General features: G+C 31.3%; 1 protein-coding gene across 2 annotated transcripts in view; it reads right to left on the bottom strand.

Annotated features, from left to right (window-relative positions):
- LOC111700109 (uncharacterized) overlaps positions 1–12,409 on the bottom strand; it is a 50,382-nt gene extending 37,973 nt beyond the window's left edge. For both annotated transcript variants that reach the window (XM_023470928.1, XM_023470929.1), the window contains exons 1-9: positions 12,285–12,409; positions 11,598–11,645; positions 9,123–9,202; positions 8,477–8,542; positions 8,287–8,373; positions 6,511–6,584; positions 5,238–5,319; positions 3,282–3,359; positions 62–143 (exon numbers count right to left, since the gene is read on the bottom strand). In XM_023470928.1, the coding sequence (XP_023326696.1) occupies positions 62–143; positions 3,282–3,359; positions 5,238–5,319; positions 6,511–6,584; positions 8,287–8,373; positions 8,477–8,542; positions 9,123–9,194 (541 nt within the window). In that variant the 5' untranslated portion in view covers positions 9,195–9,202; positions 11,598–11,645; positions 12,285–12,409. The remainder of the gene's footprint in view (positions 1–61; positions 144–3,281; positions 3,360–5,237; positions 5,320–6,510; positions 6,585–8,286; positions 8,374–8,476; positions 8,543–9,122; positions 9,203–11,597; positions 11,646–12,284) is intronic.
- Positions 12,410–14,329: the final 1,920 nt, after the last annotated feature.

Here is a 14,329-nt window from a genome sequence, read left to right as displayed (position 1 = left end):
AGGTTTAAAGAGTACGGTTGTGAATTGTACATGAGTTTATAAAAACTATTTGTTTTAGTACCTGGGGCTAATTCAGGAGCTTGATATCGTTTTCCAGAAATTGGGAATATTCCCCCAATATACAGAATTCCCTTATTGTCAATCTAAATAATAATACTGATGATTATAATATTTATGGAATTTATCACACCTAATATTTCCCGTTGTAGGGTTATTAAGTGACTTTATCGCCCTACAACAGGGCAAAAAAGTAACTTTTTCACCCTGCTTTTAAAATTTCAAATTTCATACCTATCTTGTCTCGGTGATAAAGTTTCTTAACCACCCTACAACAGGGTGATTAAGCAACTTTATCGACCTGCTTTTAAATAATTTGAGTAAAACTGAATAAAACTATACATGTTATTTAAATGGGTATTATTAAGTGCGAAAAAGTTTCGCACTTAATAATACCTTACAATGGCATAAATAGATATAAGATACAGATGGTGATGAAGAAGGTTAATAAATATGATGAAAACATTATTTTACACTTTTTTATTATAGATCTGAATAAGGAAAATAATGAATGAAAATGATAATTATGATGATGATGATAATGTTAAAATTGTGAAAATCATGAGAAATAGATTTCTTCTCAATAAAGAAAGAAGTGATGTCCTGAAGGCGGTAAATCATCTATTTAAGAAGATAAATCATGCTTTTTATCTCTTTATCTATCTATCTCTATATCTATCTATCTTTTATGTCTTTCCTAATCTTTTGCAAATCGATAAATGGGATCTGAGTTGGGAACTTCTGTGCTAGATGATCAAAATCACGAAAGCTTGATCTCCATATCTACTGTGGGTAATTTGAAAACCTTTGCATAATCTCTATATTTCAGTTATTTCTCCCCAGATTAAAACTCCTTTCAACCTCTCACTGGTATCATAGTTTCAGTAGATGTAAATATTTCCATTTACTGATATCACCGATTGAAGGATTCATATCTCTAATTGAATGATGAGAAAGATAGAAAGATAGATGTCACCACCATACTATTTCTATTGGTTCAGAATAGACAACAAACACATGACTGAACCCTGATTGGATCAGGCGCTAATGGACTCGGCATACAGGAGTGCTGGGCACTTTTATCGAAATAAAAAGAAAAGACTGTAATCAAGCATTGATCGTGATCTTAATATCCACAATACCAGAGTTCTCACTCCCACCTATGAACTTTCAGAAAAGTAGCAAATACCAAGGATTCATTTTCCGTTAAAATTTTGCACGCGGTATTTCAAAAATTGTTGGATGCTTTCACTTTTACATTTTATAAGTGTTACGTTATTGGCGGCTTTAGTAAACAAACATACATATCCCCCTATATACACTTTTGTTTAGAAGTTTGAGTTTCAGTGTGACCAGAAAACTGTGGAACAATTGTCATCTTCGTTATTTAGTTATTAAAAAAATTTCTCGAACATTTACTGTAGAGTGTAGACATATCTCTTATTTGTTAGAGTTAGATTCTGATTAAAACTTTCAATATTGTTTGTGAATCTAATATTTTTTATTTTATCAAATAACGCATTAAAAATATCCATTAAGGCTCTCCAAGAATTAATTATTTATTTTTAATCAAACAGTCTACAAAAATGTGTTATGTAAACCAAAGAATACTATAACGTCCACGTTTAATTATTAATAAAAATACTTTCCAAATTACTGTAACCTTTAACGAGAAAGATTTTTATTTTTTCATTAAATTATAATTATATTAGAATTATATTTTACATGGCTTTAAGGGTCCTTCCCACCCCCTATTTTCAGGTGACAATTTTAAATTTAATTGTCGCCATTTTTCATGAAACCACTAACAAAGGAATTGAGTCTTTGCCACAAACTCTGGTTTTTAAATCCTTATATCTTAACAGCCCAATGTTGCCAGACCTTAGATATTTCAAACTATGACTTCTGTTATATCAAACAATCAAAGTTTGAAATATCTAAGGTTTACATAATTTGGTTGTAGATATATAGGTATTAGAAAATTGAGATTTGTTGCAAAGACTCAATTCCTTTTCGCGTTTTTTTTTGGTATAAATTAGTGAATTTTCAACAATTGTAAAAGTCGGCATTTTTTTTCAAGGTTAAATTTTTCACTTCCCACCTGTCAGTTCACCAGACCTGGGGTCATGTGATGTGAGTTTCAACATAAAATTTGGGCCTGATCGGTTGGCAGACGCTAAACTCCAACCTTCGAGTGTGCGAGGTGGGGAAGACTTCACTGCAGATTTTACTTTTTGACATGACCACTTTTTCAACAATTTTCAATTAAATTAGTATTTATTTAGGTTAAGACACTTTCTGGGCAGAGCGCTGCGGCTAGGTCTAATTCTTTGAAGACATTTGAATAGAGAAAGACCTTTTCTAAATATCTTAAAATTTTGTATAAAGAAATAAAGAATAAAAGAATACCCCCCCATCTCCCCCATTTGACGTAACTTATTAAGCTGCATAGAAATGAATTATTTATAATTGGAAAAGAGTCCAGCAAAAGGGACTAATTAAAAATTTCTTTTAGAACTTTTGTTCCATTAAATTCTGTTATGAAATGTGAAAGATATGTATGTTTTTATATTTACTGTAAAATACAAAAAACCTTAAAAATCAAATATTTTAAGAAATGCATGATTTCAATTAGCTTCTACTTACAGTAGTAACCAAAAACTGTGGAATTTTGTCGTCTATGTCCTCTCTTTTAGTTAATACATGTCTCTCTTAAAGAATAAAATTGCTTGAAAACGTCAAACGAAAGTAAACTGTACGGAGTATTGAATACTGTTATATTTGCAATCATAACTCATCTACCAAGAAGCTAACGATAAGAAAAATGTATTGAATACTGTTATATTTGCAATCATAACTCAACTACCAAGAAGCTAACGATAAGAAAAATGTATTGAATACTGTTATATTTGCAATCATAACTCAACTACTAAGAAGCTAACGATAAGAAAAATGTATTGAATACTGTTATATTTGCAATCATAACTCAACTACCAAGAAGCTAACGATAAGAAAATGTATTGAATACTGTTATATTTGCAATCATAACTCAACTACCAAGAAGCTAACGATAAGAAAAATGTATTGAATTTATGGTATGTTAAAGGAGCAATTATCTTTTCTAATACTATTTTACTATATAAACAAAACATTCCACTGTTTTCTGGATACCACTGAGTTAAAATATAAAGATGAGAAAATAGGATGAATTTGTGTATAAGTACCTTGGAGCTGTATTTCTGGAACCAGGGGGATATTATTTCTCTTCCCTTATCTGTTCTTTTTGTGTCATGGAGCAACCACTGAAATTGGTTTAGTTATAGGGTGTCATATAGCAACCACTGAAATAGATTTAGTTACAGGGTGTCATATAGCAACCACTGAAATAGGTTTAGTTACAGGGTGTCATGTAGCAACCACGGAAATAGGTTTAGTTACAGGGTGTCATATAGCAACCAATGACATAGATTTAGTTACAGGGTGTCATATAGCAACCACTGAAATAGGTTTAGTTACAGGGTGTCATATAGCAACCACTGACATAGATTTAGTTACAGGGTGTCATGTAGCAACCAATGAAATAGGTTTAGTCACAGGGTGTCATGTAGCAACCACTGAAATAGGTTTAGTCACAGGGTGTCATATAGCAACCTCTGAAATAGGTTTAGTTATAGGGTGTCATATAGCAACCACTGAAATAGGTTTAGTTACAGGGTGTCATATAGCAACTACTGAAATAGGTTTAGTTACAGGATGTCATATAGCAACCTCTGAAATAGGTTTAATTACAGGGTGTCATGTAGCAACCACGGAAATAGGTTTAGTTACAGGGTGTCACATAGCAACCTCTGAAATAGGTTTAGTTACAGGGTGTCATATAGCAACCACTGAAATAGATTTAGTTACAGGGTGTCATATAGCAACCACTGAAATAGGTTTAATTACAGGGTGTCATGTAGCAACCACGGAAATAGGTTTAGGTACAGGGTGTCATATAGCAACCTCTGAAATAGGTTTAATTACAGGATGTCATATAGCAACCACTGAAATAGGTTTAGTTACAGGGTGTCATATAGCAACCACTGAAATAGGTTTAGTCAACAGGGTACCAATGGGAATCGAAAATGCCACTTTAATGCAAAACAATCGAATCCCTTTTTTAATACAAATGACGTACTGTACAGTGTACACCATATGATGGAAACGTTATAAATTGTACACCCGGCCTTTATTATCATAAAAGATCAAAGATAGGAGAATTACACCGTATACTGCACTCTTACACAATTGACCAAATTTTATTCAATTTCAAAGATTATGTTAAATTTGAAAATTTTAAGAATTTTAATTTAAATTTTAGCTGACTTTCACAGCAATTTTTCAAATGTAATGAAACTTATTACTCGCTTTTGACTTAAATTTTCTGATCCCAATTCCGATCTTTGCATCCTGGTGTTTTGACATTTCAATCTTACAGCATCAGGTTTTATATGATTTAGAATCTTAGCTGAGTTATGTACGGTCATAACCAGAAAGACCCAGAACTAATCAGACGACTTTACATATATATCTCTGGTAATAAAAACGCACAATAAAGGCAGACCACATTTTGGAATTGGCAAGATAGTCTTATTGTGTTAGTATCGTCTCATTAACCATATTTTTTAAGTTGTTTAGTAAACTCGAGGCATTATTTAAAAATTAATTCCCGGTTTTTCTGTTTATCACCATAGATAAATTCTTTTTGACAAAAAAGTAAGAAAATTACATGACTTATCAGTGGAAAAATTGAAAAATATAATCTTAGAAGTGTTTGAGCAGAGAAAATATATTAACTAATTAATAAAGACGACTTTTTACGTGGAGGTGCTTATGGTTTGTTTTCAGTTTGAAAAGGTATTATAAAAAAACTAACCAAAAATCGAATGTTTTTTTAAAAGGTTTGTTTTTACATGTGTATTTTCTCTTGGGGTCTAAATTTTGCATAGTGTTTATAAAGTCAAACAAATCTCTGTTTAGAATAAACTATTTCAAAATTTTTGATCTTCACAGGCCTTTTTGGAACCTTAAAAGTTAAAAAAAAAAAACACAAAAAACAGTACCATCACTTCAATTCCACGTTGTACAGATAAAGGGTGTATGTAACTATGTAAATAGTGTACATTTACAGAAAACATTACCTTACAAGCGATATCTCTGATTGGTACATCAGGGTTTTCTATCTTCATCTCGTTGTACATGCGTAGCAGGGAAACATATTCACTGCAAAATTGTACATTGTAAATTGTATGTATAAAATGTATCATTAACTCTCATAAAAACATGAACCAATAAGGGAAATCTTTAAACCCCAGATTAATATTTTCTGAGAGTTAATGACATTCCCTCGTAAAGAGCTATTTTAAACATGAACCTGCATACATAAGTTTTTAGATAAGCGGGATTTAATGAATATTAATGTTATGGTAAATATAAATACAAATTTATTCATGGTTAACAATTTAACGTGGAAAAATTGTTAAAAATGGTTTTTATATTTAATATTTGAAAACCAATCCCTCTAGGTCTTCAGTTCAATAAATTCAGTAGATACTAAAAACTATCTATTACAGTGATGATAAATGACAGATAAATGATGACAAATAATCTCAATTATTCGTTAGTAACCATATTTGGCCTGGAAAGGGATGGGGGTCAATTTGATTCCCATTTGACCCTAACGTTTTTTTGCGCTAACTTAGAAAGTATTTTAGCTAAAATTTTCTGGCTTTTATAATTTACCCATGTCCCTCATTTAAAGCTAAAGGCTTTTATACTTACTGCCTAAGTCCTCAGGCATTCTGCCTAAATGCCTTATTCTACCTATGCCAGACTAAATCTATAGTTATACCTACTTCCAGTCATTGGATTTCAACATTTTATAGCTTTTTTGGAAGCCTATAACAAAAGCAAGCAGATTGCACAATTTTTGCAAAGAAATTTTGCACAGATTTTTGCACAGACGCTTTTAAAGGGAATTTGCACATTTTCAGTTTTTCTCAAATACACATTTAGGGTTTAAAAATGTTTTTGCACATTTGAATTTGCTGGGTCAAGGGCTTTTCAAAAATGTATAATGTGTTGCAATTTACGCAATTTTTTGTTGCTTTTTGCACATTTTTTGCTTGACAACTTTACAGTAAATATTTGAATTTTTCCAAATTGGCCATTTTTTTGCAGATTATTGAAGTAGGGCTTTCCAAAAACGTATCAAATGTTATAGATTTGTATCACAATCAGAAAATAGAAGGGGGTGGTCAATTTGACCCCCCCCCCCCCCGGGAAGCCAGTCAGTAAAGCAGACGTCAGGCTAAATAGGGTTAAACTTTTCTGTAAACAGTTTATTTTTTATTTAATTTAAAACTTAATTGTAAATGTTAAGCTGATATAAGGAAAACCTATGAATATTGTAACCTGTAGGTAAAAGATAAGTTCTCAATGAAGGAGAAAAGGGACGGTGCACCACTTTCTACATTCTTCCAGACAACCTGAAAGAAATGAGGATATTGTAGTGGTTGAAAATCCCCGAAAGGATATTAAAATATCCGCAAGTTAGTTAATTAGGATTCTGTAAATTGGACACTTTTTACATTTTTTTTCAGAAGAAAACATTGTTTTGGTCTATTTGTTATTTTCCTGCTGTGTCATCCATTTTGCAGTAAGTTATTTTAAGATGAAAACTTTTTCCTTCCAGTTTTTGTCTACACTTTACACAAATTTTAAACCATCCAAGAAAACGGAAACTTTGTACCCTGGGGCCTGGACCGACTTTAGCTAATTTTCCCGAAAGTATAGGGGAAAGTTTCGGGACTGTGTTTAAGGAACTGTAATCGTAATTTCAAGTGACCCTCTATGCTAAGATGGCAATGCCCGATTTAGAACAGTACCCTTGGAATTTCTGCCTGTTTAGGTCTGAACAAAGATAATATATATATAGATATGCAGGCAGGTAGAAACCTCCTTCCTAAATTGCTTGTAGCAGACAACTAATTTTTGAACCTCTGAGAGAAGGTGCAAGGAGAGACATCTATAGCAAATTGATTACTTTCTATATTCCTTTCTCCCCTTGCTGCCATCTGTAGGAAATATGCATTTGTGTTATATAAACATACAGTACGCGTATTGCATCCTGTATAGTTCAAGTGTTGCTATCTGGACCTGTTTGACCAATAAAATTAAATTTCAAGGTAACACAAACATACAGTACGCGTTTTGTTTATGTTATGCTCAGTTGTACTTAGTAAAGATATAGTAGACAAACAGAAATATTGACAAACCTTTGGAAATGATCATTTTAGGAAAGTAATGGAGTTTTTTTTTGAGTTTTTGGGGTTAAGGGGGTGATGAGCCAGTTGTGAGCCATGAAGAGCCAGGAGCAACCGACCATAGTAGTGTTGAATGGGATGTATTGTTCGACCGGATCCTGTCCGCTATTAGGACTTTGTCCTAGATTCGATGTACTTTTTAGTCATAATTTTTATTTAAATTGCGTTAATTTACGTATGCCATTCAGTACAACTTGCACATTTAAACTTTGTCTAGTCAAATTCCTACCTCAGTTTTATTTGCATTGATTAATTAATTTGTTCATTAAGTACAATATGCAGTATACATTGTTGATACTATAGTACGCATTTAGTGTTATCACGCATAAACAAAGTGATAAATTAGCAACAATCCAGAGGATAAAATGCCATGCGTACGACAGAGATGGTGCTGTTTGCACATTTTCTCAAGACCTCAAAATTTATACCTGCCTGCATATCTATATATATATATTATCTTCGGGTCTGAATTAGATTTCATTTTTTTGTTTCTCTAAATCGTTTATTTTCATATGAAGTTTGTTTGCGAAAGTGACTTGCGCATTTCTTGTATTTAAGATGCAAATGAGAAACTCACAGATATAAACATTTTTCAATGCAAAAAATTCTGTAATTCTTGGGGTTTGTTCTTAAAGGGAAGGAAGTAAATAATCTATCGTATCAATACCAAATCCCAAATCAATTGATTTTCTAAACTTATAGAATAGTGATTTTTTTGTCCGACCATCAAATCGAAAAGGCAATCATTGGATATTAATGTTCGATGAAAATAAAAAATGGTTCATAAAATTCAATTTGGAAGGAAACCTTTTAAGATGTCTTAATTAATTACAAATACTCTTAATATTTAAAAACACTTGTTTACCTTAGAAAGTCGATGAGGGCTGTAAATACAAGCAATATCTTCACTTTCTCGCATTTGTAGTGGATCCTTACATGTCGGGAATTTTATCTAAAAATAATAATAATAATAATAATAATAAAAATAATAATAATTGTAATAATAATAATAATAAAAAAGGAGAAGAATGAGAAAAAGAAGAAGAAGAAGATACCTGTGTATATCTATATCTTGTTGTAAAAGTAGACGGATGAGAAGAAAGAAGAAGATAAGATCCATCCTGAATTCAACAGTCAAGAGTTGCTGCCAAAAACCCGCCCTATCCTCTCCACAGCCCCCCCCCCGCCACCCCTATATATCGGTCCCTTTCCAATAAAAGGCAATCCCCACACGCTACCAATGCACTTCTCCTAGCATCTACTTGTAATACTTTTTATTCCAGGATTTTTTAAGAGCATTCTGACAACTGGCAAAATAATGTGTACTGCAGTTTCTGGGAGAAATGTAAACAAGAGGTTAGCCAGAAAAGTAAACTGCAGTACATATCTAATAATGCGTACTGCAGGTTCTGTGAGGAATTTAAACAAGAGCTTAGCCTGGACAGTACACTGCAGTGCATATCTAATAATGTGTACTGGAGTTTCTGGGAGGAATGTAAACAAGAGGTTAGCCTGGACAGTACACTGCAGTACACATCTCATGGGAGTTTAAGTTAAATTTCTGCTATCCCTTATTTCTCTTTAAATCTATTGAATCATCTTTTAGATGAAATTTAAGAATCCTTAAAAGTTCTGAGAAAACATTTATTAATATCCGGCTNGCCCCCCTCTGGATAAGAGTATATTCTGCTGTTGAAGTCCCTGAGAATGTCGTTGAAGATGATCCAGAACCTTCTCCAGGTTAGGTCCAACAAACACCATCAGGATATACATACCAGAGTCTCCAATCAATCAATCAAATAAATTTTTAAAGTTAAAAATAAACAATTAAAACTATGATAGGACATTATACATCCCAATGTAAAAAATTGCACGAAAAATATGTAAACCAGTTAAATCCCCTCTCCCCACCAGTGTTGAAACTATGCTACAAAACCCTATATATCAGTCCTTTTATGGACCACACAGACTTTCACATCAAACCCGTGGGTATACAAATAGTGATGTAAGGACCAAACATATGAAATTCCAGATATTTTGAATAATAAAAAATTTGAAAAGAGGTGTTACAGTTCCAAAAACTAATGATATTCTATGTTCTGAAATTATCAATAATCAATCTCTGTAGGCTATGCTCTCATTACTCCTAACTCTTATAAGATACCTTATGTGAAACAATGAGCAATGAATATTGCATTCCCGTAATGTTGAGCATTCCCTTTTATCATTATTGCTAAGTCCATGGAAAACAATTGTTTCTGATTTTGCTGCATAGTGAAGCTAGCTTATCTTGAATCTAAATCTAGACAGACCCACACACTCCGTTGTCACTAGATACAGCCATTTAAAGTTCGTTCAACTCATCCTTATTCATCCTTATTCATCCTTTCATTCTTTTATCCTACTCATCCTTTCATTCTTTCATCCTACTCATCCTTATTCATCCTTTCATCCTTTTATCCTTCTCATCCTTTCATTCTTTCATTCTTTCATCCTACTCATCCTTATTCATCCTTTCATTCTTTTATCCTACTCATCCTTTCATTCTTTCATCCTACTCATCCTTATTCATCCTTTCTTTCTTTCATCCTACTCATCCTTATTCATCCTTTCATTCTTTCATCCTACTCATCCTTTCATTCTTTCATCTTACTCATCCTTTTTAATCCTTTTATTCTTTTATCCTACTCATCCTTTCATTTTTTCATTCTATCATCCTACTCATCCTTATTCATCATTTCATTCTTTTATCCTACTCATCCTTTCATTCTTTCATCCTACTCATCCTTATTCATCCTATCATTCTTTTATCCTTTCATTCCTTCACTCTTTCATCCTTTCATTCGTTCATCCCCTCATTCTTTCATCCTTTCATTCTTTCATTCTTTCATCCTTTCATTCTTTCATCCCCTCATTTATTCATCCTTTCATTCTTTCATTCTTTAATCCTTTCATTCTTTCATCCTTTCATTCTTTCATCCTTTCATTCTTTCATCCTTTCATTCTTTCATCCTTTCATTCTTTCATCCTTTCATTCTTTTATTCTTTTATTCTTTCATCCTTTCAGCCTTTCATTCTTCCATTCTTTCATCCTTTCATACTCTATTTCTTCCTCATCCTCATCCTTACATCTCTTTATACTTTCTTTTACCCATCCTTTCCTTCTTTTAACCTTCCTTTTGTTATTTTATCCTTTCATTCTACTATAATTATATTCATCCTGTCATTCATTTATTTCGAATAGTTATCTAATGCATTCTTTTTCCGCAAAACCTGATGCTCACTTATTAATTTCTCCGAAAGTTTGCTGAATTTTATAAAACTTTTCTGAGTTGTGTTTTCTAGATTTTTGACAATTATAAAATAGCTTATTAGACGTTTATTAACATGAATGATTTAATATATTTTTATATAAATGCCTTCAGAGTTTTTAAGGATTATGCATTATATGAGATATTGATTCTTATTAAAAAATATTGATAATAGGAAAACATGTCATTGTTACCACTTTTTCAGTTTTCATTCAAAATAACTTGTCTTTAAAATTAATGTTAAATATCGTACATTATTTAAAAAAAACTATTGATTTTATTAAAGACTAAATTTGAAATCATTTTTTTCAGTTAAAAGTGAAAGCACTGAAAAAACATTTGAAAAGCATCCCTTTAAGTAACCCTTCATTTCTACAGTGGAATTCCAATTCACGAGGTACAGTTAAAACTTTGTTTTTTTCACTTTAAATTAGATAAAAAAAACTTTAAACATGTTCCTTCTTGTTCTTACTCTTCCTATTTTTAGCTCTTTCCTGAATTGATCAGAATTCCTGATCCTTAAATCACCCTATTGATACAATCAAAAATTCAGTTTCAAGCAAAGTTTTTTCTTTAGATTCTGTAAGATGCCCGTTAAAAGTTTATAAGATAAAACATACAAATATTTTACACCCATAAAACAAAGCACAGATTTTACAAGAGCCGCAACAAAAAATACAACAATTTTACAAGACGTACGCCACAAAATACAAAAATTTCATTACAAAGTAGGTACCTAAATAACTCTCTACCGTTTTTTATTTTTTAAATTCCAGATCACTCCCTTTCACAAATATTTTTCCAACAAGATTTTAGACCATCAACCTCCAAATTGATTTCTATTATTATTTTTTGATTTAATTTCCTGTTATTTGTTTGAGTATTGTTGATGTGTTGAACAGCGAAGATTCAACTAATAATAAACAAAAATAATTCACCAAACTTAAATTTTTCTGTTAATTTCTGTTTATAATTATCTGACTTAAATTGGCATCTATGCAACATGAATTATAGAGAATAATATCTGTGCTATTTCATATGAATTATCACGCATTTCTAACGTGATAGATTTTACAACGTATAGCCTCGTCATACATTGAAAATAAGAAGGAAAGAAAAAAAATTGGCAACTCAGAAATTGAAATAGTGAATGTGAAAATTTACAAATACGAAAATTTGAGTTTTTACAAAAATTTTCTTAAAGTTATTTGGTTGTTAAGGAACTGTAAGTGTAATTTCAATTAACCCTCCCTGCAAAGATGGCACGTCCAAATTACAACGATGCCCTTAAAAGCTTTGCCTGATCAAGTATGAATTAAATATCAAAGATTTTATTTTCGTTTGCGGTTTCTCTGCGAAAGTGCCTTGATCATGTCTTGCCTGTAAGAAGCAATGGAGAAATAATCACTTTTCGAGTCAGAATAATAATGTAATCTTTCACATTTTTGATCATATTAAGGTTTAATTTAAGGGTTCTTTGAAAACCGGGCATTGACATCGATCTTTGCTTGGTGGGTCATATAAAATTATGTTTACAGTCCCTTTAACGAACCTGGATAATCTGTTATAAGCAGAGCACAGTTTTGTCTGAGATCAGAGCAAAGTTTGGTTGTTCCTAGACCTCCTTTACACTCATTATTCGAGCAGAAATATCTGAACAATATATATGTTAATTTATAGATTTATCAGGGTGGATGATGATGATGATGGTGAAGATGATGATGATGATGATGATGATGATGATAATGATGATCTTGATGTTTTAAATGTACCCACAAAACCTTCAAGAGAAGACCAATTATGAAACTTTTGTCATTAAAACAGAGATGAAAAATTTCTAATTTATTCAGGGTGAGTAAAAAATAAACAGGGATTTTCGATGTTTTAGACAAAACATGAATACATTATATAATATATATACTAGCTAAAGTGCTGGGTATTGCTAAAGGAAAATAAAAAAATTGAAAAAAAGTTTTAAAAATGTCTTTCTTAAAAAATCTAGTTTTTTAAACCTTTGCACCCCCAGGACACCCATGGGTTTCCTCAAATAATTTTAGCCAATTTGGTCCAGCCGTTTGGCCAACGCAAGAGCATTTAATTTTTATTATTAATATTATTATGTATCACGCCAGGCAAGTAAGTTTAAAAAAAAGTTATAAATTCTTATAAAAATATTATTGAAAAAAAATATTATTGAAAAAAAATATTATTGAAAAAAAATATTATTGAACAAAAATATTATTGAACAAAAATATTATTGAAAAAAAATATTATTCGATAAAAAATAAACAAGAAAAAACCAAGAAAATATAGTTTTTTCATTAAGCTTGATAACCACTGAAAGCGTTTTACTGACAGGTTTGTTAGTTGAATTAAATTATTTCTCTTGAAACCCTTTGATGTTTAATATTCATAAACCCATCAAAATTATAATTAACAAAATGTGCGTCGTAATTTCTAGCCATTTTGAAGTTTATAATGAACATATTTACAGTTTGTAATTGAACGCATTAGAATTCTAGAAATTATTGGTTATTATTTAAAAAAAATGTCTTTATCTTTCAAACATTTTTAGTTTAAAAGCAGAGAACAAAAGTATAAAAAAATAGAAAATTAATTAGTAAAAAATGTTATGCCCTGGGTGGTCTCTTTTTAATGGTGAACATATATATTTTCAGCTGAGCTAGGGTAAAATTTTCACTATTAGTATTTTCTCAAGTGTTTAAAAGTAAAATATCACCCCAGCCTAAGTACACCTTTAAATATTTGCGCATTTTTTGCTATGAAGTTCCTGCATTCTTTTGAATGATCATCTTCCAGCATTAATATTTGGGATTTATTTTTAATAAGTACTTTTAAAAGTTTAAACTTTATACTAGATGTTATATAATTGACGTGTCATTTTTGTGTATTTATTTATTTTGATAGTGTTAACATTTGAATTCATACTTCTTTCTTTCCAGGGCATAAAATTATATAAAATCCTACTGGTTGAAGGGGCTCGTAAAGTATTTCCAAAAACATTTCTTTTTCTCGAGGGTTTTCGACATTTTTGATGAGATTTTTAACCAAAAAAGTCTTGAACCCTCTCGAAAAAGAAAAGTTTTTGGCTCAAATACTTTATACCTCGCATCCCTTCAACCAGTAGGGTTAGAAATAGTTAAAAATATAATTTTTAGTTCAAAATTATCTTAGAAGCAAAAATATCAACGCAGAATATAATAACTAGAAGCTGGAGAACTGAAATAATACTGCAGTATAAGTACAAGTAGTGAGGGTAAAATTTATCATATATATTTTAAGTTAATCTTACTAATTTGTAAAAAAGTTCCAAATGTCTAGTTTCCAAATGGCATTTTTGTAAATGGTTTTATTTTCCAAGTGTATGCTCTCACCCAAAATTGTATCAGTAATTTTCCAATTACTCCTTTAAACTATTAACAATTGCAAATCTATGTATCTGTGCTGGGCTAGTAGTGGAGGGTTGGCCAATATAATACTATATGGTTACCATGAAAGGATAAGACTCAGAAACGACGGAATGAAAACTATCTGTTTCCCTACATTCATAGTTTGCTGCAACTGGAAACTTTTTTC

Source organism: Eurytemora carolleeae, unplaced genomic scaffold (genome assembly GCF_000591075.1).
Source record: "Eurytemora carolleeae unplaced genomic scaffold, Eaff_2.0 scaffold282, whole genome shotgun sequence".
Classification (NCBI taxonomy): Eukaryota; Metazoa; Arthropoda; class Copepoda; order Calanoida; family Temoridae; genus Eurytemora; species Eurytemora carolleeae.
Note: the sequence above shows the minus strand (reverse complement) of the source record. Positions and strands in the feature narration are given on the sequence as shown.